Source organism: Pseudochaenichthys georgianus, chromosome 12 (assembly GCF_902827115.2).
Source record: "Pseudochaenichthys georgianus chromosome 12, fPseGeo1.2, whole genome shotgun sequence".
NCBI classification, from domain to species: domain Eukaryota; kingdom Metazoa; phylum Chordata; class Actinopteri; order Perciformes; family Channichthyidae; genus Pseudochaenichthys; species Pseudochaenichthys georgianus.
In genome coordinates this window covers 28,309,934-28,337,243 of record NC_047514.1, presented here as the reverse complement: position 1 = coordinate 28,337,243, position 27,310 = coordinate 28,309,934, and the positions used below count along the sequence as shown (strand labels likewise).

The 27,310-nt window shown below is 44.6% G+C and overlaps 1 protein-coding gene across 4 annotated transcripts in view; it reads right to left on the bottom strand.

Moving 5' to 3' along the window:
* The window catches only part of sh3glb2b (SH3-domain GRB2-like endophilin B2b), a 56,880-nt gene extending 31,160 nt beyond the window's left edge, over positions 1–25,720 (bottom strand). For 2 of the 4 annotated variants that reach the window (XM_034096478.2, XM_034096476.2), the window contains exons 1-6: positions 25,140–25,720; positions 9,934–10,075; positions 8,436–8,447; positions 7,637–7,765; positions 983–1,116; positions 641–733 (exon numbers count right to left, since the gene is read on the bottom strand). In XM_034096478.2, the coding sequence (XP_033952369.1) occupies positions 641–733; positions 983–1,116; positions 7,637–7,765; positions 8,436–8,447; positions 9,934–10,075; positions 25,140–25,202 (573 nt within the window). In that variant the 5' untranslated portion in view covers positions 25,203–25,720. The remainder of the gene's footprint in view (positions 1–640; positions 734–982; positions 1,117–7,636; positions 7,766–8,435; positions 8,448–9,933; positions 10,076–25,139) is intronic. The other 2 variants (XM_034096477.2, XM_034096479.2) reach the window with 2 other exon arrangements.
* Between the last annotated feature and the right edge of the window lie 1,590 nt (positions 25,721–27,310).

The window sequence follows — 27,310 nt, the reverse complement described above, 5'->3', positions numbered from 1 at the left end:
ATATCCCTTACATCTTTTTTGACTGCTGAATATGTCAAACAATGCTTACCCTATTGAGAGAGGTCTATCACAATTCTTTTTGACATTTCCTTATAATTCTAAATCGTCTTATTTGTTTGATTAAGTATACCGTTTTAGGTGGCTGAATATTATTATGCTTCATGACACCAGCGCTAATGTTAGCTCAGCGCAGCCTGTGTGTTCTGGCTCCAGACACAGCATCGTGTGGTCGGTATTAAGAGGCTTTTCTTTTTGAGTTACATGCAACAAAGCAGCCATCAGAACATCTGAGAAGCTTTTATTTCCTTTTAAAGATGCCGCTTTCTCAGCACAGACATGCTATCTGAAGAAGTGCAACACAATGACTGCAGAGGTTATCGCTGAGAAAGCGAGACTTTATGATCCGACATGAAAATGCAAGTTGTTTGCTTCCTGCTATTCTGCCTGCCGTGTGTGATATAGACTGCAACTCTCTTCTTTGGGCTTTTTCACTCATTCATGTACAGATAGCGAGCACAAGACGCAGCACATTAACAGTGGGCATTAATACAAGTAAAACTAATGCCAGAGTTTCCTCACTGCAATCAGCTGTCTCAGCTATAGCATCAGCAGACACAACAGAACCAACGGTTCACCTTACCGCTGCTTTGGCTTCTGCCTGCTTGGCTTTTTTCAGGCGTGCTTTGCAGATGTCGAGATCCAGTCGCCGATTCTCCATTAGTCGCCTCTCTTTCTAAAAAGGAGACAGGAAGCATCCAATCAGAAACCAGGGGCCTGCTACAGAAAACAGTCGTTTGAAAAACGAGGCTTCTATTCAGCTCACAGCACAGTGAAGCTCTCTACACAAATAAGCTCCAAATCAGTTTTATTGAACGAGTCAAAGTGATGTCCATGGCAGCATAGCAGCATACCATCATATACTCCTGCTGTTGGGGTTTATACCAACACAATGTCTAACCGTATAGTATAGAGGAAGTCTTACTGATATAGTCCTCCAGTCTCCTTCCAGGAAGTTGCGTAGAGGAGTGAGGAAGGTGGCAGCTGAGGTCTGGAGGAGCTCACGCTCAGCCCCGCCGAGTCTCTTCTGGTACTCCCCCACTGTGATTAGGGTGCTGCCTGCACATACACACATGCACACAACTATTACACGTTATGTCAAATCAGACCAACAGATGTGTTGGTTGCCTAGAGTAACTAAAAGAGCTGGATAACAGTAAAGATCCGGCAGTGGCTCAGTCAGTAGGGGCTTGGACTGTGAGCCGTAGAGTCGCCGGTTCAAGTCCCCGACCAGACCTAAATATGGAGTGTGGACTGCTACTTGGAGAGGTCCCAGTTCACCTCCTGCCCTGCTGTGGTGCCCTTGAGCAAGGCACCAGACAACCCCCCACCCGCCTCACTCCCATTGCTCCCCGGGCGCTGTGCAATATCTGCCCACTGCTCCCAGTGCTAGGCTCCTGGTGCTAGGCTCCCGGTGCTAGGCTCCTGGTGCTAGGCTCCTGGTGCTAGGATGGGTTGAAAGCAGAGAACACATGTCACTGTTTGCTCTGCATGTGACCATTAAAGAGGGTTGCATCCCTCCAATTCTATCCATCTTCTAATGTAACCAAGCTGCTGCTGGCCACGCCCCTTTGATGCTGCTGCTGGCCACGCCCCTTTGGAGCGTCCACATGCAAGCAGTGAGCTCTGTGAAGAGAAGACTGTCTACCAGCAGAAACTCAGCTAAACGTTGCTGTGATTAAATGTCATATTAGGTTCCAAACCACATCAAGCATTATTTCTGAAACAGTGTGGAGCTCAAAAGCTTTCTCTCTCACAAGTTTACCACAAGGCAGTGGCGAGCCGTGACTTTTATACCTAGGCCCTCTGACCCCCTCCCCTTACCTCGAAAAAGAGTTATTACGTCACAGCATATACTTCAGCGGAATATCAAAACAACGGCCCGGGGTGCAAAACGCATCAATGACAGGCTGTGGTGTCATTGACAGCGACTCTCTACCAGAGATGTTCACAAGTCTTCTTTTGCAAGTCCAAGTCACGTCTCAAGTCTTTGGTCACGAGTCCAAGTCACGTCTCAAGTCTTTGGTCACGAGTCCAAGTCACGTCTCAAGTCTTTGGTCACGAGTCCAAGTCACGTCTCAAGTCTTTGGTCACGAGTCCAAGTCAAGTCTCAAGTTTTTGGTCACGAGTCCAAGTCACGTCTCAAGTCTTTGGTCACAAGTCCAAGTCACGTCTCAAGTCTTTGTGGGGTGAGACTTGATCAAGTCTCAAGTCTTTGGTCACGAGTCCAAGTCAAGTCTCAAGTCTTTGGTCACAAGTCCAAGTCACGTCTCAAGTCTTTGGTCACAAGTCCAAGTCAAGTCTCAAGTCTTTGTGGGGTGAGACTTGATCAAGTCTCAAGTCTTTGGTCACGAGTCCAAGTCAAGTCTCAAGTCTTTGGTCACGAGTCCAAGTCACGTCTCAAGTCTTTGTGGGGTGAGACTTGATCAAGTCTCAAGTCTTTGGTCACAATTCCAAGTCACGTCTCAAGTCTTTGGTCACGTGTCCAAGTCACGTCTCAAGTCTTTGTGGGGTGAGACTTGATCAAGTCTCAAGTCTTTGGTCACGAGTCCAAGTCACGTCTCAAGTCTTTGGTCACGTGTCCAAGTCACGTCTCAAGTCTTTGTGGGGTGAGACTTGATCAAGTCTCAAGTCTTTGGTCACGTGTCCAAGTCACGTCTCAAGTCTTTGTGGGGTGAGACTTGATCAAGTCTCAAGTCTTTGGTCACGTGTCCAAGTCAAGTCTCAAGTCTTTGTGGGGTGAGACTTGATCAAGTCTCAAGTCTTTGGTCACGAGTCCAAGTCAAGTCTCAAGTCTCTAAAAAAATAAAAGTCTCATGTCTCTTCTGGTTGTAATAAGCCTTCTATTGTCTGCTGCTATCCAGTCTGTTAAGAATACTGCACAGCTATATCTAAGAAATTCAAAGCATTTACTGTGTTATTATCACTCCTATATCTATTAGCATACAGTATCAGTACTGATTAGTTGTTTGTTATATGAAAATTTGACCTCTGCAACCGTATTGTTTAATTACACTGGGTCTCTAATGACATCTTTTAAGTCTACTATAAATAAACATATTCCTCTATCCTCTCACTCAAACCCAGTGTCATGGTAACCTGATAAACCTGTAACATTAACGTTACGTGGTCAACAATAAACCTATAAACCAACAGATGTATTTATGTATGTAACTATGTATTTTTCTACGTTTAACGTTAGCCAGTAGATGGTGGCAGCGGAACGTAATGATTAACGTTACCGACCTTTTTTATGACATGTCAAGAGTTGGATGTCAACGCCACAACGCAAACAAGTGTGACAAGCAAACATTCACTCATTTTTTCAAATATTCAGTTACAAAGCTAGTAGCAAGCCAAGTTAACATTACATAGCTGATGCTGAGCTAACGTTGTTGCACCAGCATCCTTGATTTTGATATTGCAGACTTTGCAGTGTGCGCTCCTTTTGTTGGTGCCGCCTGCGTTTTGTTTGACGTTTTTATAGTTGAACCTAATTACAAGCGGTACAGCTGCAGGTGTGCCGCCGGTCGCCATGGTGTTACCATGAGGTAGTGCGAGAGGCGCGGACCTGCGTAATGAGGTTACCATGGAAAAAAGAAAGGACGCCCGTCAGACGTTTCAGAGTTTCCTCAATGTTAATACGCCAAAAATAGAAAACACAATGATTGTTCACGAGTCCCAAAACACGAGTCCAAGTTGAGTCCGAAGTCTTTTGAGCAGGAGTCCAAGTCAAGTCTGAAGTCTCTGTGTGTGCGACTTAAGTGCGACTCGAGTCCGAGTCACAAACTCGAGTCCCCATCTCTGCTCTCCACATAAAACAACACCTGTAAATAACCCAATTTGTGTTCTTTGAAATATTGGATATCGCATTGTGTTTGTTACTTTCATTGCAGTTTTATATATGTCTTAAGTGTAATTTGGCTTGGATTCCTATTTTGTATGGACATGCTTTTATTTTGAAGGAGAGTTTACGCTGTTGACCGGAAGTTGTTGTTGCTATGGAAACAAGAAAAGCTTTACAGCGGGCGGAACTCGTCATAAAGTCCGTGATAATAAAACCCACCCATTTAGAGGGAAGATATGATTGGTCAACTGTACTGTTATTTGACATTACTCTCTCGTTCAGTTACTATAGCTGGCCCTCTGGGAATTTACAGCAGGACCACCAATCAGCTCCTGTCTTCACCTCGCAGAGACGAGCTTCTTTCATTTAACCCTTCACATTCAAACAGAAACTGAATAGGCAGATTCGAAGGATTTATTTCTTTGGAAATGTTATTTACTGATTGGACGATGCAGCGCATGCACTGATCTGATGCTTCTCAACATGAGAGCAGTTTAACAGCGAAGTGAAAATAAGTCACTCCTCAGTTTATACAGTGTTTTGTTTCAATTCATGGATCATCTAGTTCAAAATATGCGATATATCTGAACAACAAAGTGGACAAAAATCATTGTATTAATTTATTGGAAAAAAATGTCCTGATCTCCAATTCATTTTGATTATGAACACAATAACAGGAACAGCTTTTTTCGTTTTACATTTGTATTTATATTCATTTCCATTCAGTCACAGCTGAGACATGAACCACGTGACTTGGCTCAGTTTAACAGCCAGCACAAGTGTAGTGCCGTTACTTCATGTTATTTTTATGCCTACAACAATACCGTTACTATAATGCAACCTCTGTTCACGTTTATTTAACCCACAATGTTTCTGTTAGGCTTTCTCTTCTCTCAATTATTAGTGCGAATGCTGTATACAGCATTCCACTATAGTGCTTCAAAAAAACTTTATTCTTCCTTTTATTATTAGTGCGAATGCTGTATACAGCATTCCACTATAGTACTTCAAAACTTTATTAGTGCGAATGCTGTATACAGCATTCCACTATAGTACTTCAAAACTTTATTCTTCCTCTTATTTCAGCCAATACTTTGGCTCTCCATAACTTCAGCTTATTTTCAGCTACAGAAACCATTCAAATATTAAACTATTCAGCCTGTTCAGGAATCGATGGGAAATCTTCAACTTTTTCAAAATATTTTATACTTTTTGAAATATTCAGCTTTTTAAACTCTTTTTTTAACATTGAAGTCAATAGGAAGAGCCTTCAAATCAGCCAATACTTTAGCTCTCCATAACTTCAGCTTACTTTCAGCTACAGAAACCATTCAAATATTAAACTATTCAGCCTTTTCAGCAATTGATAAGAAACATTCAACTTTTTCAAAATATTTCATACTTTTTGAAATATTCAGCTTTTTAAACTATTTTTGTAACATTGAAGTCAATGGGAGATGCCTTCAAATCCACTTTTCCTACACTTTGCGCCAAATGCATCTCCTTCCACATAATTTCAGCCAGACACTTCATTCCAACTTTCAAATGATCACAATACCTTCAGCTATACAACTTGTATAAAATAATTTTGATATCTTTTCAAGTTTTTCAGATATTGGAATTAGTTTGGATCTTAGCAGAGAGGCTTTTTCCAGATCTTAACATTGGAGTGGATGGAGCAGCTCATTAACTCTAGAGTGCTTTGATCTCAAAACAGAGTGCAGCGGTGCCTGAAATTCTCCCCCAAAAATGTTTTAAACTTGCCATAATTCCCAAACCCTACACTCCTCAGACATATTTTTTCATGGAAAACGTAGGAAAACCTCTCCTAGCTTGGAAAATAAGAAAACATTAAGAAAACATATTAAACAAAATGCCTCTTGAGGGCATTAAGTGACAAAAACGTTCAACATTCCTCCATTGAAGCCCATTGTAATTTCAGGCAGATATTTCCTCACGGTAGCAGCCGCACACCTTTAGTTAAACTGCCAAAAAGGCCACATTATTAACCCAAAACTACACAAAAATTACACTTCAGATACTGAACTTCCTTGACATGCTTCACGTTTTGAAATTTCACAGATATCTGTTACGGTTCTTCCACAAAACGTTCACATGTAAGAAGTTCATCTCTCATTCAGAACAATGGAAACCTGTGATCTCTACAGAGCTCGTTAGCTCAAATAGAAACACCTGTGTCATGGAACACGATGATGTCATCACTCCAACTGCCATGCAGCAGACTTCAACAGTCCAGCTGTGAAGACATCTCAGAGACACACACTCTCTCTCTCACACACTCACACACACACACACACACTCTTTCAAACACAGACACACACACAGACAGACACACACACTCTCAAACACAGACACACACACACACACTTTCTCTCTCTCAAACACAGAGACACACACACACACACACACACACACTCTCTCAAACACAGACACACACACAGACAGACAGACACACACACTCTCAAACACACACACACTCTTTCAAACACACACACACACTAACAGACAGACTCACACACACACTCTCAAACACACACACACACACTCTTTCAAACACACACACACACACACACACACACACACACACACACACACACTCTTTCAAACACACACACACACACACACACACACACACACACACACACACACACACACACACACACACACACACACACACTCTCTCTCTCTCTACCACACACACTGAACAGCTATCTACCACACACACTGAATTTCTCTCTCTCTCTCTGCATTTGGTAAATGGTCTTAAGTCGTCATCATGTTAAACTTTGATCTCTGGGTTTACACACACAGGTGTTTGTAAACATTCATTCACTACTACTTACAGCTAATATCTAACTCCTTCAGCCTCATTTCAGCTATAAACCATTCAACTATTACATTATTCAGCTATTTCAGGACATTGGGGCTATAAGTAGTTGTTTACACCTTTTTTTAAACCTTTTCTTTTAAATATTAAGCTTTTTCTGCATTTTTTTAGCTAAAAGCAGCTACTATTCAGCTAATAACATATTCAGCTTTTTCTGCATTTTCAGCTAAATTCAGCCATAAATGTTCACAGTTTCCAGCATTCGCACGCATTTTCTGCAAGAAATGCATTTTCTAGTTTTCTTTCTATTGCGCACTCAAAGAAATATTAAACTAGTGTTTGTGTATACATTTTAAGAATGGCTTTTATCTGTTTTTGAAAATGAGTTCTTATTTTATTTTTATTTGGGTCTACAACAGCATGTGGGGAGGGGGGGATTGTTTGTGTGCGTCAGACGATCAGCTGTGCGGCGTCATCACATACGGACGTCGCTTCACGTGACGCTCCGAGGAAAGGACGTCTCATTGCTCTTAAAACACATTTCCTTGCTTCTTCTCACTTCTCGTGGTTTCCTTGCGTCTCTCCATGCATCCCTGGTGGGAGGGACTAAGACGCAGCGATGTTTCTGATAGGGAACGATAGGTTGGGACGTGGACGGGACGTTTCCAGGTGTTCAACGTAAAGCCAGCCCACATTTTAGTAATGTCGTCATGACTGCAGCAAATCTGGATCAGCTCTGTTGTACCTCCATTTTTAGAGATGGACACATATTTATGTATAAAAGACATCATTTCATAATAGGTGACCTTTAACAACTATCAAGTACTTCATGAACACAAAGCACACACGAGCAGCAACATGAGTTTGAGTGGCAGCACACTGACCGTACGGGGTCCCGGGGCCAAAATCGTTGGCGGCCTCCAGCATGTACTGGCCCAGCAGCTCGGGGTTGGTGGTTCTGGAGGGGAGCTTCTTATCCAGCTTATCATAGATGAACTCCTCTATCCGAGCACCTGGAGCAAAGGGGACAGAGATCATTGTGAGACTGAACACATGAGGTGAAACATTCAGATTCAGAATAGAGCGACGTTGCAGATGAAGTGCAGAATGGTTTGTTCTTCCAATGGCTTGGGCCCATTAAAATATCAGTTATATTAAAACATTCCTATTTACTATACATTAAAATGAGGTGCTGGTGTTGGAGGCAGAGTGTCCTAAGAAGGGTCCTTGAGGCTTAAAAAGAGGGCTTAATATTGTGCTGTGGACATTATGCAACATGACGGTATGCTGAACTCAGCATTCCCATGAATGTGTCCACGTCCAGCCTTTACTTTATGCTAGCCTTTATAAGATATTAATCTTAGTGATACTAGCACAGCTTATTTTTAGAATGGAACCATGAAGGCAGTGTTTGCTGCAGCCAATCAGAAAGCGTTTACAGGTGTCTTCCTGCTCCTCAGTAATTCATTTCTCTCACATATACACTTCACCCGTCCCGTTACCAATCAATGAAAAGGTTCTTAGTTATGGGTTAACTATCATTTTCGTGTTAACATGTGAAACAGTATGTTTTGTAAATGAGGGCTGGGCGCCACGCTGCAGGTCGATATGCCACAGTGAGCTGCACTCTTAAGGAAGGGAGGCTCAGTGTGGCGAGTGCAGTGTCCTCACACACAGACTTACCCGTGTGGTCCACTGCAGCATGGAAGTGAGAAAACACAAAGGTCAAAGTTAGACATCACGGAGAGCCATGCTACTACAGTCCGTCACAGTTTAAAGTAGCACCATGACTCTGGTGTTATTGTTGTGCCTCTATCCTGAGCGCGCAATTTAACAGTTTTGAGCACATACAAATTATTTTGCAAGCACACTGACTCTAAGCCCTCTTCCAAACTCCTGCTCCGTGTGCAAGCAGACCGCTGCACGCGCTCTCCCTCTCTCTCCCCTCCCGCTCTCTCTCTCCCTTCCTCTCCCTCTCTCTCTCTCTCTCCCTTCCCCTTCCTCCCCTCCCACTCTCTCTCTCTCCCTTCCCCTTCCTCCCTCCCGCTCTCCCTCTCTCTCCCTCCCGCTCTCTCTCTCCCTTCCCCTTCCTCTCCCTCCCGCTCTCTCTCTCTTCCTTCCCCTCCCTCTCTCCCCCTCTCTCAACCTCCCCACCCTGTGTGCGCTCAGGTTTGCCTGCGTGCTCGCTCAAGTTGGCACAGCGTTACAAATGTGCCACAAAACCAACCAATCGGAGAACGCGAGAAGGTCAATTCTGATTTGCTGTTTCGTCTCCAATCATATCTTCTATATCTGAGATACGGAAAGAGAGGGATTTTAAGTTGCCATCAAGTTTGGCCAGACTAATACATTTCTAATGTTAAATAAATGAAAACCATTCACAGTTAAGAAATAGATATCAATTATTAATGCCATAAATGATTGAATACATTTACAGTTTCTTATTTATCCAGTATGATAGATTATGAGCTACGTACGCCAACCTAAGTAGAGGGCATTTGACACGTTTCGCAAAGAAGTAAAAAAAAAAAACGCCCACATTCATCTGAACGAGAGAGATGAGTTATTGTTATCACAACGTCATTCCACGATTATTTAAGAAGAAATCCTTTTAGTGGGTTAAGTACATTCCTAGATTAAGTGAGAAATGGATTTAACTTGTGTTTGACAGCTATCATGCTGGAGAAATAAGAAACTGTAAATAAGCAATCATTTATGGCATTAATAATTAATATCTAATTCTTAACTATGAATGGATTTTATTTATTTAACATTAGACATGTATTAAACTGGCCAAACTTGATGGCAACCTAAAATCCCTTTCTTTCCGTATCTCAGATAGAAGATATGATTGGAGAAAGCAGCCAATCAGAACGGACCTTCTCGAGTTCTCCGATTGGTTGGTTTTGTGGAACATTTGTAACACTGTGCCAACTTGATAATAATAATAATGAGGTTAAAATACATAAGTAAAATAAAAGCACGGTTAAAAAAAACACAATATTAATAACATATTAAAAGCAGATCTGAGAAGGAGGTGTATATGTTGTGATTTGATCACAAATATGAATTCCATGAGAAATTATCAAATCAAACAAATAATCATTTTGTTGTTGTTTTGTACATAAAATACACCACAGCAGGTGTAGCCTGAGTTTCACGGCTGTGCTTCCTCTCTTACTCGGGTTGGGCTGCAGCAGCACCTCGGTCTGTCTCAGGATCTTCTCGGTCCAGTTCTTGGTGCTGTCGGCCCGGCTGATCAGGTTCTCCAGGTGAGGGTCCAGCTCCGTCTTCTCAGCCTGGCCCAGCTTCTCCTCTGTGAACTGAGAGACACACACACAGGTTATGGTTTGGTTAGCTGTGGACTGATTGGTGAGCCACAGCTAAACCTGGTGACCCTGAACCTCCGGCAGCACCAGCGGGTATCCAGCTCCAACTGGACGATGACCCCCCAGAGTGCACTCAGAGTTTAAGATTCTTCCTGCGGGCCGGAGGGGTTGACCCTAAGCGTTTACAAACAGCTTTGTTCCAGCAGCCATTGCACAAGTTAATAGGTCGTAGCAGCGTCGCACAGATGCTATGGAAGCCATTTGTATTTATTAATCCACTTTCTTGATGGCTCATGTTTGTACAAGTGGTTTTTAAATGTTTATAAATATGATGGAGCAGGAGGTACTTTTTTAGAGATGTGTCTGTTGTCTGTGTTGGTTTAGAATGAGTGTCAGAATGGATCCCTTGTCTTTTATCTGCAAATCAAATTGACCTACGGGTACAAATAATAATCTCAACCTGAATACTGATCATTCCTAAGTAAATGTGTCTCTACTGCCTTATCATTTTTCAATCATGTATTTTTTAAATTTCCTTACATAAACACATATACTTATCCATCAGTAAAAAATATTGCTAATATAACAGCCAGGTCAATTTATAAGTTGCATTTTAGTGCAGACATATTTAATTTCCAGAGGTTATTGATAAGCATGTGTGCATGCAAAGGTTTCTTTATGGTTGTATTTCCAAGGATATTGAATGCATATATGTGCACATGCAGTTGGCATGCATGTCTGTGTATGTATTTAGATTGGCCTGTGTGTGGATAAGACACACATGTAGAGGCCATTATATTTGTTATGTGTTGGTGACAGGTGATGGAACGTGCAGATGGACAGCTGAGCAGGATTCAGGACTGGATAAGAAACCACAGTATGATGTGCAAACAGCTTTAGTATGGATCAAGTGAACTATTGCTCATTTATAGACATAAATAAATGCCAACTTATGAGTGAAGCATAATGAAATGTAGCAGCCCTTCTTCCACAGACAGTGCACTGAATGCCCTGACCAACTTCAGTGTTCTCCGTTTGATCACCACACCAACAACTACTTCATATCTTACATCTACATTAAAGGCAATGCACCGAGCACAGTTCAGCTACTCATATAAACACATATGGCAGAAGCAATTTAGTAGAGCCTCATGACTGATCAATAGCCATTTGTTCTCACCAAATCCAAATATGAACTGTGCAATAAATGATAAAATAAACTATTTTGCCTGTAAACGTTGTGATTCATAACAAAACAAAGCTCTGAGGTGTCAGACAGGAAGTGCTCCGTCTCCTCTCTGCTGGTCTGACTCAAGCCCCCAGGAAGTGCGCCGGACTCTGAGGAAAATATTCTTTGTGGCCAAACGGCGGTACTACACTTCCGTGTCAGTCGCTGGGCCCGGAAATACTTTTTCCCATTGTCTAACATTGGGAAAGAGACGTCTGTACATCGTTGGATCATTTTTACTTTCGTGACGTTTCGCCCTCTCAAAAGTTGGGCCATTTTGTCTTCATGCGCCAATGAGCAACTCTCATAGGAATGAACGAGGCCCGCCTCCCACGCTGTATCCAGTTCTTATTATACATCCATGGTCTGACTGACAGCAGAACCCTGACAGACAGCAGGACCCTGACAGACAGCAGGACCCTGACAGACAGCAGGACCCTGACAGACAGCAGAACCCTGACAGACAGCAGAACCCTGACAGACAGCAGGACCCTGACAGACAGCAGGACCCTGACAGACAGCAGAACCCTGACAGACAGCAGAACCCTGACAGACAGCAGGACCCTGACAGACAGCAGGACCCTGACAGACAGCAGGACCCTGACAGACAGCAGGACCCTGACAGACAGCAGAACCCTGACAGACAGCAGGACCCTGACAGACAGCAGGACCCTGACAGACAGCAGGACCCTGACAGACAGCAGAACCCTGACAGACAGCAGGACCCTGACAGACAGCAGGACCCTGACAGACAGCAGGACCCTGACAGACAGCAGGACCCTGACAGACAGCAGAACCCTGACAGACAGCAGGACCCTGACAGACAGCAGGACCCTGACAGACAGCAGAACCCTGACAGACAGCAGGACCCTGATTCGAGGTCCAGCACACTACCCACTGAGCCACAGCCTCCCTATGTCGCGTCACGTGTGGTTAGGATCCTTTTATTGAGACATCATCTTTTGCCAATAAAAGTGATAAATTGTATTCCAGTTTGAGTGTCTCTGTTTTTCAAACACCCACACAGCCACGTAATGCTGTCAGTACAGTTTCCCCACCCGCTGCCCAGGTTGCAACTCCAGTAAAGGAGGCAGCTAGTGCGCATGTGCGGGTGATAGTGATAAACCTTGCCATGCGGGTACAGGGACATTATGGCAGGCGTAACAGGGTTAAGAAACGATTAATGCCTAGTGTGAAGACTCCACTTGATGTTTTTCACTGTTTGGGTGAAAACATCATGGCAGAGCGTGCACTCCAGAGGCAGTGCGCCCTGCTGCGTTCAAAGACCTCAGTAGAGAGTCGGCCCTTTCCGTGTCGACCCTCCATGGGCAAAATGTCTCTTCACGGGAACATTTGCGGCAGGACGGGTCACCAGGAAATGTCACAGCTTTATTGCTGGGGCCCCACAATTGATGGCACATCCCCTGACGCAGTGTGACGGAGAGTGGAAACGCAGCTGCCTGTTAACGGAGTGGATGGACAGGACGCTGAAACAGGGTTACTCACTCCAGCTTTCCAGCACCCCTCTCCCGTTTACAGGCATAAGAGAGGCGAAGCTATCATCCCGAAGGGAGATAGGTTTTCTCTCAGCAGAGGTTCAGACCTTGGTGCGCAGCCGGGGCATGAGAGTTCTCTTTTATCTGGACGACCTCATAGTTATGGCCAGGGAACGGGCAATGTGTTACACGGCTCAATTGGTCCGGCATCTAACCAAGTTAGGATTTGCCTCAACAACAGGTGTTGTATTTGAGAGTGGTGCTCGATGCAGGCAGGCTACGCGCCACCCTGTCAGAGAGCAGACAGGCATCCTTGCTGTGGGCAGTTTGCAGACTGCGACAGGGGGCAACAGTGACAGCTTTATCTGTTATGCAGACCCTGGGTCTCATGGCGGCGGCTGACGTTGTGGTCCCACTGGGATCACTGCATATGCGCCGCCTGAAGAGGTGGTTCTCCAGCCTGCGTTGAGATCTCAAAAGACACAAACGGCAGCTGGTGACCATCCCCCCCCTCCGGATCACCTCCAGAGGGGGTCCCCGCTGGGACAGGTGATCTCCCACATGAACATCTCAGTGTTCACGGATGCATCCGGAACAGGATCTCTAACAGAGACGCAGCACAGCAACCTCCTGGAGCTACTGGCAGTAGTGTTAGTCCTCCAACATTTCAAACCCTTACTCCAGGGGAGGCATGTAATGGTCAGGAGCGACAACAGCACCACAGTGGCTTATATCAACAGACAGGGCGGAGTCCGCTCCGCCGCTCTGTTGACCATAGCGGAGGAATTGTGGTTATGGGCTGCGGAGGTGATATTATCCCTGAGAGCCCTCCACATTTCGGGTCTGTAGAACAGGGGGGCCGACCTCATGTCGAGGGATGGACCCCTGCCAGACGAGTGAGCGCTTCACCCAGAGGAGGTGAAGCGGATCTGGGCCCGGTTCGTGACAGCAGAGGTGGACCCATGCATACCGGAAGTAGGCACTGCTGCGACCCGGGCTCCTGTCGTGTGCTGCAGTGTTTGTGTATTTATGTCTGGTTAAATGTTCCGTCCTTGATTTAAACCACACGCTTTAATCAAGAGACTGTGTGTGTATGTTGGTACAATGACGACCCTTGCGAAACTTCAACTGGCACTCTTTATCTGTGAACTTTTTCCACCATGCCAAACATTACGGGGAGGAAACAACTTGGCCCTGTCATACACCAGAGACGCACTGCTGGCCCTCCGTGCTGTGGGAAGCTTCCCACCCCCAACCTGCCGGAGGACATACGATCTACGGCTCCGAGGAGACGTCTCAGTACAAGGGGAAGGAGGGGAGGAGTACGGCAGCGCCTCAGACGGAGAGGCAACAGGCCGCCTTTACCCTCCAAGACACTCAGTAATGTGAGGTCGCTACGGAGGGAAATGGAAGAGCTGCGGATCAACGCTACAGCCTGTTTCGAGTACCGTGAGTCGTCTATTATGGTGTTTTGTGAGACATGGCTTCATCAGGATATTCCCGACTGTGTGAACTGGAGGGTTTTTCACTCATCCGCTCGGGCAGGAGTGAAACGTCGGGGAAAGGCAAAGGTGGGGGCATCCGTGTATTTATCAATGACAAGTGGTGCAGACAACACACTTTGCGTAAGACTATCTGCAGCCCCGACGTTGGACTTATGTGCGTGAGCCTGAGACCCCTGTACCTGCCTAAAGAGTTTGGGAATATCATTCTCTGCACGGTTTATATTCCACCCAGCGGGAACGCAGCAAGTGCAGCAGCTCAAATCACTGACTGTGTTCACCAGCGGCTACGACACACTCCTGACGCTCCGCTTTTTATTCTAGGGGACTTTAATCATTGCAAACTTGAACTGTCACTACCCGGTTTTCAACAATACGTTACATGTGAGTCCCGGGAAGATACAATTCTAGACAAATGTTACGGAAATGTGAACAACGCATAGTGAGTAGAGCCAAACCCCCGCTTTCGAACTCAGACCATAACACTGTTCATCTAACACCTAGCTACAAAACGGTTCTGAAGGGAAGCACAGACCAAGACTGTGAAGGTTTGGACTAGTGACAGCATAGAGTCTCTTAAAGGATGCTTTCTCTCTACTGAGTGGAGCATCCTTCATGAGATGGACGTGGATACTGCTACTGAGACGGTAACCGACTATACAATTCTGTGTTGACAATGTGATACCTCAGAAAGAAATAACTGTGTACCCCAACAACAAACCATACATAACTAAAGAGGTTAAGGACTGCACCAATCGTACAAATATAGCTTTTTAAAACCGGGATGAAACGCAACTGAAATGTGTGCAAAAGGAGCTCAACCACATGCTCAGAGAAGCTAGAAGGAGACATAAGGACATTATTGAACAGAACTTTTCTACAATGAACTCCAAGGAACTTTGGGACACTATGAAGGCAATCACAAATATGACTCCAGCTAAAAAGAAATCTGTACCTCTGATGACCTGCAAAAAGCAAATGACTGAATGACTTTTTCATGAGATTTGAAACCCAGGACTTCTCCTCTGAATGTACAGACATCGTAGAGACAATCCCTGCTACTGACCAGGACGAAAGGGTGGCGATTGACCCTTTAAAGGTCCGATCACTTTTTAAACACACCTGTACTAAGAAGGCCACAGGGCCGGATGGCATCTCTGCATTCCTCCTCAAGACATTTGCAGAAGAACTGACATCAGCATGGTGTCCCATATTTCAAAAATCTGTGGATCTTCACACCATCCCCACCCTCTGGAACAAATCAATAATAAAACCTCTCCCCAAAAAACCTTGTCCAAAGGTAAACAATGGTTTTAGGCCTGTTGCATTGACATCCATCGTCATGAGAGGATCCTGGTGCCGCTGCTACAGAAAGAGGTTGATGTACATTTAGACCCTTTTCAGTTTGCCTACAAGCAAGGGCGTGGCACAGACGATGCTCTAAATAGCATCACACACCTGGTCACTAAACACCTGGAAGACCCTAAGACAGGGGTGCCCAACCTTTTTTGAACGGAGAGCTACTTTTAAAGTTGCCAGTCTGCCGAGATCTACCAGTCCAAATAGAGAGGCGTAGCCATTACGGCCCGTCCACACTACAGCGTCGACAGCGTCGACAACTCCAATCTGCCCATTCACTTTGAATGGGGTGACGTCACGTTGCCTCGCTTTTTCGCCGAACTGAATTGTGGGTAGCATAGCGGTCCGTCTCCGCCGTCTCCGGCGTCAGAAGTTGAACATTAGCCAGCGCCAGCCAATCAAATCCCGTTTCTGAAAATCTGACAGCTCAAGCCGTAGCCAATCAAACCGCGTCTAAGCTGGGAGAGATATCCCGCCGTTCATTTCTAAATTTCAAAAAAAGTCAGAGGAGAAACTAACTATCGCCGTAGCAAATCACCCGGTTTTGTATGACCAGACCCTCTTCACCTCCCGGGATACAAACCGGAGGAACCAGGCATGTTAGGTTTTCGCCTGTTTGAGGAGTTTATATTTATATATATATATATTGCTCGCATAAAATCCCCGGGGTTTTTTGCTTTGTATGTCGGGGGCGGGAGATTCATGTGATTGGTTGTTGGTCGTTTGCTTGAATAAAATCCCCAAGCTCCAGACACGCCCAGCTCCAAGCTTTTTTTTAAGCTGTAGTGTGGACGCTCCGTTACTGACAGCCTACTACCTAAATACACACGACTTGTATAAAACTGACCTTTGTACGATTAATACTTCATAAAATACTGCAGATCCTTTACCTTCTAATCTAAACACATACAAGTATTTAACTGAAGTTACACAACAGAGTTGTTGATACAGAGTTGGAGTTTATTCACACGTCACTACAGTGGGTAATGTCTTCAAGAAACATTGAACAGTGCTGCCACATGTGACACAGGAAAAAAAGAAAATACTCTGAACCCTTTCTTTGCCATTATATAAAATAGTGTTGCTACAAAAGTATAAATTAGGCTTACTAATAAGACAACTCAGACCTGAAGCTACACAGGAATCTGTGTATAAAAAGAAATGCCTTTAAAATAGGATGCAAGCAACACTAGCTTCTTAACCTGAATTGATAATAGACTATAATCAATTTAAGTTTGCATTCTTATACCATTTTGTACAATAATTATAACAAACTAAAACTTACAGCAGATTAATAACGGTATCTAACTTGAGTTTTTATTATCTCAACAACCTGCTACTGTTATTTTTGCTGTCCCCCAAAAAGCGCGTCGGCAGCCTCCAGGAATGCTTCTTTCACAACTTCGCCGTCTTTGAAAGACTTCATGTGTTTCGCAAGAACGTGACTGACACGATAAGATGCTCTGTTAGGAGCCTTGCTCTTGTTGTTGGGCCTGGTGAAAATGGACTGCTGTGCATTTAGCTGTCCTCTCAGGCCCCTCCCCTTTTGGAGCGTAGGGCAGAATTAGGAGGGAATTCCGTCTCGTAGCGTTTGTGCACTGTTTTGAAATGCCGCTCCTAAATGACCCTTTTTCGATAAAGCCACGCTCGCATTGCAGACGAGACAGATGGACTTTGAATTGGAATAGATACTAAAATAATCATCCTCCCACTCGGAGTGAAAATTATATATTTTGGGCTTTTTTGCTTCTGCCATAATTGCGGTCTTGTGTGTGCGGACTGTCACTCCTGTTGACACGGACAATGTCAGCGAAATAGTGCCCACTGCCCACCAGCCACGCCCCCACACATGGGGTCATGCCGGCCAATCACAAAGCTTTGATGCGTTCAAGTGCATTATTCTGGCACAGGAAGATTATGTTATGGGACATAACAGAATATTGTTGTTCTATTTTTAGACACATCTCGCGATTGATTGGGAATCTCCCCGCGATCGACTGGTTGGGCACCCCTGCCCTAAGGCATATGTACGCCTACTGTTTGTGTATTTCAGCTCGGCTTTTAACACACTGCAGCCTCACATCTTGCTTCCAAAACTGATAAAGATCAGTATAAATCCTTTTATCTTGAAATGGTATTTTTCGTTTTTAACCAATCGCACTCAGCAATCAGGGTCAACAATGCCCTCTCAGAGCCCCGGACCATCAGTACAGGAGCCCCCCAGGGTTGTGTGAGCTCCTCTGGCCTCTTCACAGTGTACACGAACGAATGTACGAGAATCCACCCGGAGAATTATATCATCAAATTCTCAGATGATACAGCCATCCTTGGCTTAATGCACAGGGGCAGCAGTTCATCGGCTTATCACTCTGAAATAGAGAGGTTTGTGCAGTGGTGTGACTTTAACCATCTAGTGCTGAATGTGAAGAAGACTGAGGAGATGGTGTGGGACCCAAAGGCAGTGGGTGACCTTAGGCCGGTGTTTATCCACAATGAACCCATAACTCAGGTGAGCTCCTATAAGTACCTTGGTGTCCATCTGGATAATACACTCAGCTGGAAGGCGCATGTTCAAGGTCTGTGCTCTCGACTTCAACAGCGATTGTACTTTCTGCGTCGACTCCGGGCTTTCGGAGTCGACCAGAAGTTCATGTTACTGTTCTATCATGCAGTGTTGGAGAGCATCATGAGGTATGGTATCACTGCCTGGTATGGTAACTTCACAGTGCGGTCAAAGTCACAGATCGCTCTCCTGGTACAGACTGCTATGAAAATTATGGGGGTTAAAAAACACCCATCTCTCCAAAACATATACGAGCAGTCCGTTATCAGACAGGCAAACAAAATGGTGTCTGATCCCACCCACATACTCCACCCAGAATTCCAGCTCCTACCTTCTGGTAGAAGATTCAGGGTTCCCAAGAGCAGGCTGAACTGCTATAAGCACTCAGTCCTACCTACGTCCATTAAGCTTCTTAACATTCACATGAAATGAAATGTAGTCAAATGTAATGAAATGTACTTTTTAAATGTTGGCCATGAGGGTAGTGCAATAGGTCCCCCATTGTCAGTATGTGCTTCTGTGTATTGTGTTTGTTCAAACGGTGGATGAATGATGATATGTGTATGTCTCTTAATGTCCACTATGTTTGTATATGTACATGTATGCTGAACTGCAGGACGGAGTCCAGAACAAATTTCCTTACGGGGACAATACAGTATATCTTATCTGTTCGCCAGCCGGCGCAACACCCACTGCGCACTGTGGTTCTCCATGGCTCTGAGCGACGACCCTCCTTTGGGGGTGGACGCGTTTGCACACGAGCCATGGCCAAAGAAGCTGCTTCACGCCTTTCCACCGTTACATCTCATTCTCCCTCTCCTGAGGAGAGTGAGGCGGGAACGTCTGTCAATCATCCTAGTAGCGCCGGATCGCGTAGGGGCGCCGTGGTACTCAGAGATGACACAGATGAAGGTTTGGGGGGTAATCTCCTAGGCGGCAGGTGCAATCGGGGCGTTTCCCACGCTGGGCCACCCCCTCCAGGCTTGGCTCCTGAGGGGAGAGGCTGAGGCGGGAGGGATTGTCTGATAGGCAAGGCAAGGCAAGTTTATTTATATAGCACCTTTTCATCACATAGTGTTAGTGATAGTCTGATTCAGTCTATCCAGGCAGCTAGAGCGGGATCCACCACAGCCTGTTACAGGCCAAAGTGGCTGGGATTCCGGCGATGGTGTGAGGAGCAAAAAAAAGAGCCCCTATCTTGTAAATTGGGATCTATTTTGTCGTACTTACAGTTGTTGGTGGACAGAGGGCTTGCTCATTCCACAGTGAAGGTGTATGTAGCAGCCATCTCGTCCTGCCATGAGGGATTTGGCGGCAGGTCAGTTTTTGCCCAGCCGCTGATATCGCGTTTTTTGCGGGGGGTCAGGAGGCTGCGCCCAATGGTGCGAAACTCTGCCCCGCAGTGGGACCTGCCGCTGGTGCTCGAGGCGCTGGTCACAGGACCATTTGAGCCTCTGGAGCTCTCCTCCCTGAAAGCACTGTGGTGGAAGACAGCGTTGCTGCTTGCCTTAACGTCAGCCAAGAGAGTGTCTGAGTTAACCGCTCTGTCGGTGCACCCGAGTTGTTTGAACATCCGGGGTGACCAGAGCGGGGCGACACTCAGGCCGAACCCCTCCTTTGTGCCCAAGAGCCTAAGGAGTGCGTTCAGGTCGAGGGCTATCCAGTTGGGGGGTTTTAATCTCCCCCATAGTGGGGCGAGGGAAGCTAAACTGCACCTCCTCTGCCTGATGTGTGCGCTGGCATGTTACGTAGAGCGCACGGCTGTCCTTAGACGCACAGAACAGCTGTGTGTTTCGGCGGTGGGGTAACTGGAAAAGCTTTGTCGAAGAAACGCCTGGCAGGCTGGCTTTGCGAATGCATTGCAGCAGAGCCCTCTACTCATGGAGCACTGCTGCCCTATGCTACTCAGCTGAAGAGAGAGTAAAGGGTTAGCAGTGAAGGGGCGAGGCCGCCTCTTATGCGATGGATGCGCGCGCATTCAGGTAGGCCCACCCAGGGGCCGGCTACGTCTAGGGAGGTCTCAGTGAAGGAATGCGTGCATGAATAGGATACAGGGGAGTACCCATAGAGTCCAGTAGAGGGCTCCGCTGTGCTTATATAACACGGGTTACCATATGTAACCCTACGTTTTAGGTCCACTTTTATTCTCCATCTATATCAACAGTTTAGGTAAAAATGTGGATGAAGCGATTTTACATTTTTATGCTGACGATACCGTGATGTATTGTGCAGGTCCCTCCATTAAGGAGGCTGTTGTTAAATTGCAGGCTGTTTTTAATATTATTCAGACTCAGCTCTCTGAGCTTAAGCTTATTTTAAATGTTGATAAAACTAAGGTGAGGTGGAGGTAAACAATATAATCTTAGGGTTAAAAGGTTCTAAGGCTAGGGATGCAGATGATTTAGAAACCAACTTTATAAAGACACATATCGACGGTCTAATAAAACCAATTAGTATGCTAGTGAATCAATCTATCAGCACGAGGGAAGTTCCATCATCCTGGAAGGTGGCCACGGTGACACCGATCTTTAAATCTGGGGATAAGGCAATAATGTCCAACTACAGACCAATCAGCATCCTCCCCTGTGTCTCCAATGGCGCATTTCCACTGCAGCGGGTAGCCCCGTTTAAGCGTCCTTAAATCGTCCTCAAGCGGCCAGGCCAGTTGTTGGTGGCCTTTCCATATAGCGTAGCACCGGCTAGCGGGTACTTTTTCCCTCTTTTTCCAGCCCCATAAAATGGTGGTTCTATCAGGCCAGGGCTGAACTAGTGACGTCAACACTCTCGACTGCTGATTGGTCAGAGAGAATCGTCACAAGATCACGCGTGAGATCATCCCTAGCGTTGCATATATATCTAGAAGCAAGCTTGCAGCATTTTTGTAAACGGAGGAGCTACAAAAATGGCAACGTCAAAGAAAAGCACACCGTGGTCGACCGAGGAGGTGACGACGTTCCTACATCTCATTGGGGATGATAAAATCCAGCGGGAGCTCGAACAACTCGAAATGTGAAAAAAAAGCCGATCGCTACGCCTACACTGCGTTGCTACCCAAGGTCCTAAACTGTAATGGAAATGCGACACGGCCTTGGACGGCCAGCGAGGCAGCCCGAGGCCTGAGCGAGGACGCTTAAACGGGGCTACCCCGCTGCAGTGGAAATGTGCCATAAGGTAGCTGAGAAATGGGTGTCAAAACTAATCACCAAACATTTAGATAAAGGTTTCGCTCCACTCGACCCAATGCAGTTTGCTTTTCGTGCTCACCACTCCACTGAGACAGCGAACTGTGTCTTTGTGGAAAAGGTTAAATCTATGTTGGACACGAGCCCATATGTAGGTGCTGTCTTCCTTGGTCTCAGGAGGGCTTTTGACTGTTGACCACCAAGTGCTCTTTACAAAGCTGACTCATTTCAATTCTTCGGCAGATTCAATACAGTGTGTTAAGTCTTACTTATCAAACATAAAACGGTGTGTTTTGGTCAACGGTACCAAATCCCCCGACCTTGTGAACCCTGTTGGGGTTCCACAAGGTTCCATTCTTGGACCATTACTGTTTTCTCTGTACATTAATGACTTGCCTAATGTATGTCCTGATTTGAATGTACACATTTATGCCGATGATGCGGTCATCTTTGTACACTGGAAAAATACTGAAACAATCACATGCCGTCTCTCAAATGCTTTGGACAAGGTTCAACACTGGCTGACCAACATTTGCTTACAGTTAAATGTAAAAAAAACAGTATGCTATGTACGATGTTCAGTAAACGACCAATCAAAATCGAAGGATCCAATGTGTTTTTAAACGGAGCAGAAATAGAACTAGTCTCCCAGTTCAAGTATCTTGGAGTCATACTGGACTCGAACTTGACTTTTAAGAAACACATTTAGAAAGCATCAACTACTATTAAATTCAACTTGCAACATTTTAAACAAATCAGACCTTTCTTATAACTGTCGATGCTGCAAAGTCATACCTCCACTGTGTGATTCTATCCCACATTGAGTACTGTTTGACAAACTGGTCGTTCGCTTGAGCCACAAACCTGAAACCCAGAGAACAGCTGTACGAGAGAGCTATCCAGGTGTTTGACAGAAAGCCACATTCATACCACCTCTGTGCCGTCCTGGAGAAACACCATGTCTTGAGTTTTGACCTTTTTAAGTCTTTTAAAAGTACGTGTTTTATTTATAAATGTTTACATGGACTGCCCCCCCCCATTAGGGGAACTCATCCACAGAAAACACACTGGACGCTGCACTAGGTCAGAAACGGTCAGAAACCAGAGGAGACTGTGAGGTCCACCATAGACGGACCACTTTTGGACAAAATGTCCTCTCCGTTAAAGACAGCTCGTTGTGGAACAGCCTCCCAACTGAGACACGGATCGTCCCACTCTCAATGGGTTCAAAGGTCAACTCAAAGAATGGTTGAGAAACAGACAGACGTGCGATCACCGCTACATGCACTTTAACACAGGGGTATCTCCTCCTGCACTTTAGGCAGCACTTGTATCTTCTCCTGCACTTTACATGTCGTTGCTGCTATATTGTATTACCATGTCATAAATACTTGTGTATGCTGCTCTTGCTCTTTTGCACTTTTTGCATATCATGTATTTTGTTTTTGCTATGTTTGTAAAATGTCCATTTCTTAAATGTTTTATGTGAGGGACTGCGGGTGGAAATGAGCTCAAAGCTAAATCTGGCACTGTTACGCTTGACACATTTGAATGTTTTAAGTGTTCATTGATGTGCATTGTCCCTGCCAAATAAACGATTAAATGAAAGTCACAAAAGAGTCAAATGATTGAAATACTTTACAAAAAGCCCATCAGAACTTTGTTTGTCTATGTTGGAGCTATATATTGCTTTATTTTATTCAATATTTAAACGTTTGTTTTCTTGTCATTTTGTTTATAGTAAATGTATTATTATTATTATTATTCTTTAAATTAGACGTTTTTATTCTTTTATTTTGAAGGCACCTTTGGGCACTGGGTATATGTGTTGTGGGTTGTATATATTGGAGACAGGTGGTGGTGGGATAAGCGCACCAGTATGGTATATTTTTACCAGGGAAAACACAAGGAGGCAACAGAAAAGGCAAGATATAGGAAATGGTCAAATGTATGTTGGTGATGTTTGATCATGTGTTTGTGAACACACACAAACACACCTCCACCCTCAAAGACTGTAACCAATATTTATGAACATTCATGGATACATTTCGATTTTTTATTTTTAGCATTTATGGTTATTTTTTGCATCTATTTATAAACATGGTTATATTTAAACTTTTGTAGTTTTGTATATTAAAAGTTTATAGCCTGTAATATTGGTACATGTAATGTAATTATTGCAGTGCATTGTCATTGCTGTTTCCTCTGCTTTCATTGATTTGAGCCTATTGCTATTACTGCAGTTAGAGAAATACCCATGGACGATGACAATAAAGATGTTCTGATTCTACTCTGGGTCTTGCTACAGGCATGGAGGAATAGACATGGATAAAGATCATCAGAAAGCAGAACTGTTCGGCTGTGCAGAGCCATCATCTGTTGTTGTTGTTGTTGTTGTTGCTCCCTCAGTATGACTGGATGTAAAAGAATGACTCGCACACTTCCTCTGCCTCTCCTGGGTTTCCCACAATGCCGTGGGACAACCATCAGGAAAAGCAATCTGAATGTGTGGCTTTCATGGATCCACTTCGATCACACACTGCAGAGTGTGATCAGAAGTGAAGCTCCAGTAGCTAACACCCTTGCTAGTGTGTGTTGAGGTCTGGTTGCATTCAGAAACATGGTGGCTGTGTGAGGTGTAGCCCAGCTCTACAACATTTCACTGATCAAACACACCTCCTGCAGCAGTAGACTAAATAATTGTCATCAAAGTTATTTCTAATTAATAACTTCACAACTCTGGTTTCAGATTGGTGCATGTATTTATTTAGGATGTCTTATAGGCCACAGTGATAATGTACTTAAGTACTATTTTGACATCTAAATTGGCCTATATTGACACACTACCAAAATGCTGTTACGTGTATGAAACCAGGATAATTTAATAAACATAACAATATGATACGGTACAAATATCCATTCTGCAGGTGCAAGGAAACTGAGTTACTAATACTTCTGTACCTCATGATTCTGATGCCAATACTGTTATACTTATACTGAAGTCAACATTTGAAATCGGGATGTTAACGTGCAGTGGAGTATTTTAAGACCATATTATTTGTACTTTTACTGAAGTGAAGGATCTGAGTACTTCTTCCAACACTGTTAACCAGGATTACTCCATAATTTAAGGGATTTTTAAAGATGAACAGGTCTGCCAGGGTTCTTTGCTCTGAGGCAGGCTACTGAACCAGAGGGGAACTATTGAATACAAAACAGAATACACATAAATAGGTTCATGTTGGTGTATAACGTGAAGGCCTAATGTCTATTATTGGATCCAAATGAATCGTGATAAAGAAAACATTAAATTGCCATCTTATTAAGGGGTTAGGCATCAAGTGTAAGTATGTTGTAGCTATTGGGTGAGACAGGCTTGAAGAACACCTCATACGGTGGATGATATTTTCGCATCCTGTTGTGCAGACCTGAGGACAGTCTGCTGCTGTCACATGCTCGATGACAGCCATCAATAATGGATCGAGGCTGGGCAGACCCTTATCGGCTTACAGCTGCCCTGCTCATCGCGATCACATACAAGTCAACCTGAGTTCCTGCATTTGTTCTCTAAAACGACACATTCTGCTTTGTGAGTGTTGGATAAATCGCAGGATGGCCCGCAGCTAGATCCCGTGCCGCGGGATGCAGCTCCAGTGTGACGGAGTACGGTCAGAGTACCGTCAGACCACCGGGGCTGCTCGGTGTCTGCGGGAGAGGATGCGGGTTACCTGCACTGCTCGGGTGAAGAAGACCCCCGCTCCAGAAGCCAGTTTTTTCACGTTGAAATCCATGGTGCCGCGCTGAGCTGAGGAGGCAGGGAGGGAGTGTTCCAGCAGAGGATCTCCGGATCAGCTGAGAGGATGAGGACAGACCTATGGGACAGACGCAGCACTGAAGCTAAACCTCTTCACGGACGATCGGAAATCTACTCTCCGCCCTGCGTTTAAAGAGACCGCACGCTGCACGTCACATCCTCCCGGCTCCTGCAGCGTGTCCTGTGCTCCCAACTTATTATACATCATACATCCATGCTAACCGTGCAGGCTTCACCCGGCTTCACCAGGCTGCACTGACCCTCACTGGGACTCCGGATGCACACCCTGCTAACTGAATACAATGTCCTCTCCATGTCCGTGGTTACTCTGAAGAAGGCTACACTCAGTTTCTTTGGTCCCAGAAATGTCTCAGATCTCTCCAACTATCTGCAGCTAAAGGCCGCTACACCAGGGGCGCCACTTTACAGTCCTGCCCCACATTTTCGCAGCGGCGGATGCCGCAGAACCTGCGCAGAACACTTTACATCCCGTTTCAATAATTCCCCTCTACTCTAAAGTCGCGTCTAAAAAGAACGCGATCTGATCTAGCTGTGTATATTTTGTTATTTTTGCAAATTGAGGAGATGATAAGACAATCTCATTGGCTACAGGCAGCGACAGAGGCTCATGTTGCATTAGGTAAAATAAAGCAGGCAAACATAACAGGAATAATATGTACATTTTAATCCAATCAAAGAGGACATTGTCACACCATTCAAATGTATCCATGTACATTACAACCAATACAAAAGCTTAGATTTGTTTCTTTGTTACGTTGTTCTGTGTCAGCCATTAACCTAGATCAATGGTTCTCAAACTTTTTCTTTGGAGAAAAAAAAGCCGGGCCCCCCCAACACAAATAGTCACGTAATGGGCCAAGTTAACATTTATTAAAATACATCAATATGAACGTGAGCATTCCTTTGCTAGAACAGTGATAATAAAACAATGCTCCATAAGTCTGTGTGCTCAAAAAAAAGAAATACATTATACAATTGTGCAATCCCTTTGCTAGAACAATAAGTTATAATACTTTGCCACTTTGCAATCTGTGCAAAAAAATGAAAAGAAAGAAAATGCTGACATTTGGCAAAAAAGTGTGTCCTCTCACATTAGTGGCTGCAATGAGCCTGTTTGGCACTGCACATTTCTTCAAAACGGGGTTGCAGGCTCAGTGGCAGTGCCAGAGATTTCTTTTGGGGGTGCTGTGGGGTAGCTTGACGTTTCATCGAGGGGGCTCAAACATTTACGGTCGACGATCTCCCTAGAACAGGGGTCTCCAACCTTTCTCCACCTGAGAGCTACTTTGAAAAAATTAAAGTGGCCAAGAGCTACTTGCATCGCATCGCTTACATTTATTCACATAGCACTCATCAGTTGAATTAAGCTACTTTTGTGTGAAATTGAAATACCTAAAGCTTATCTAAAATCTTAACTTCACATCAAGGTCCAAGAAAACAACAATTTCTCACATATTATTATGGCCCACATAGTAAATACATTGCCTTAATCACCACCTTGCAAGCATCTTATGGCACGTGTAAAATAAGTGCATTCACTCTTTTTTACAGTTAGTGAGATGACTGGCACTGCATGGAGTCCACCATAGAGGTGTATGCTGGACCCACTCAGGTGCACTCTAATAGAGTCATTTACATGTTCATCAGTCGGTCTTGTTCTGTATTTAGATTTCATGACATGCAGAAAAAGCTGCTTCACAAAGGGTTGTATACAGAACCACATAAAGCAGACATGTTCAGTGCTGCTTGGTGAATGTTCTTATAGTTTTCTGGGTCTACAAGGCTCCAGAAATGTTGAGAGTTTTGCTGAGACTTCAGCTGAACATTATTTTGGAGATTTATAACCTCCAACTCCACAGGATTGACACTGCAGTGCAGCCATCTTTTCTTCTTCTTCGTATTGACATGAAATTATAAACCATGATTAATCAATTGTATAGGTATAGCCTCCCTATATCTGTGTGTGACATTTTTCCATCCTCAAAAACAAAAAAATAATACTTCTGCAGTCTAGCTGCAGCTTCAAGCAACGGTCTTCTGTTAAAAAAAGGACACTGAATGTCT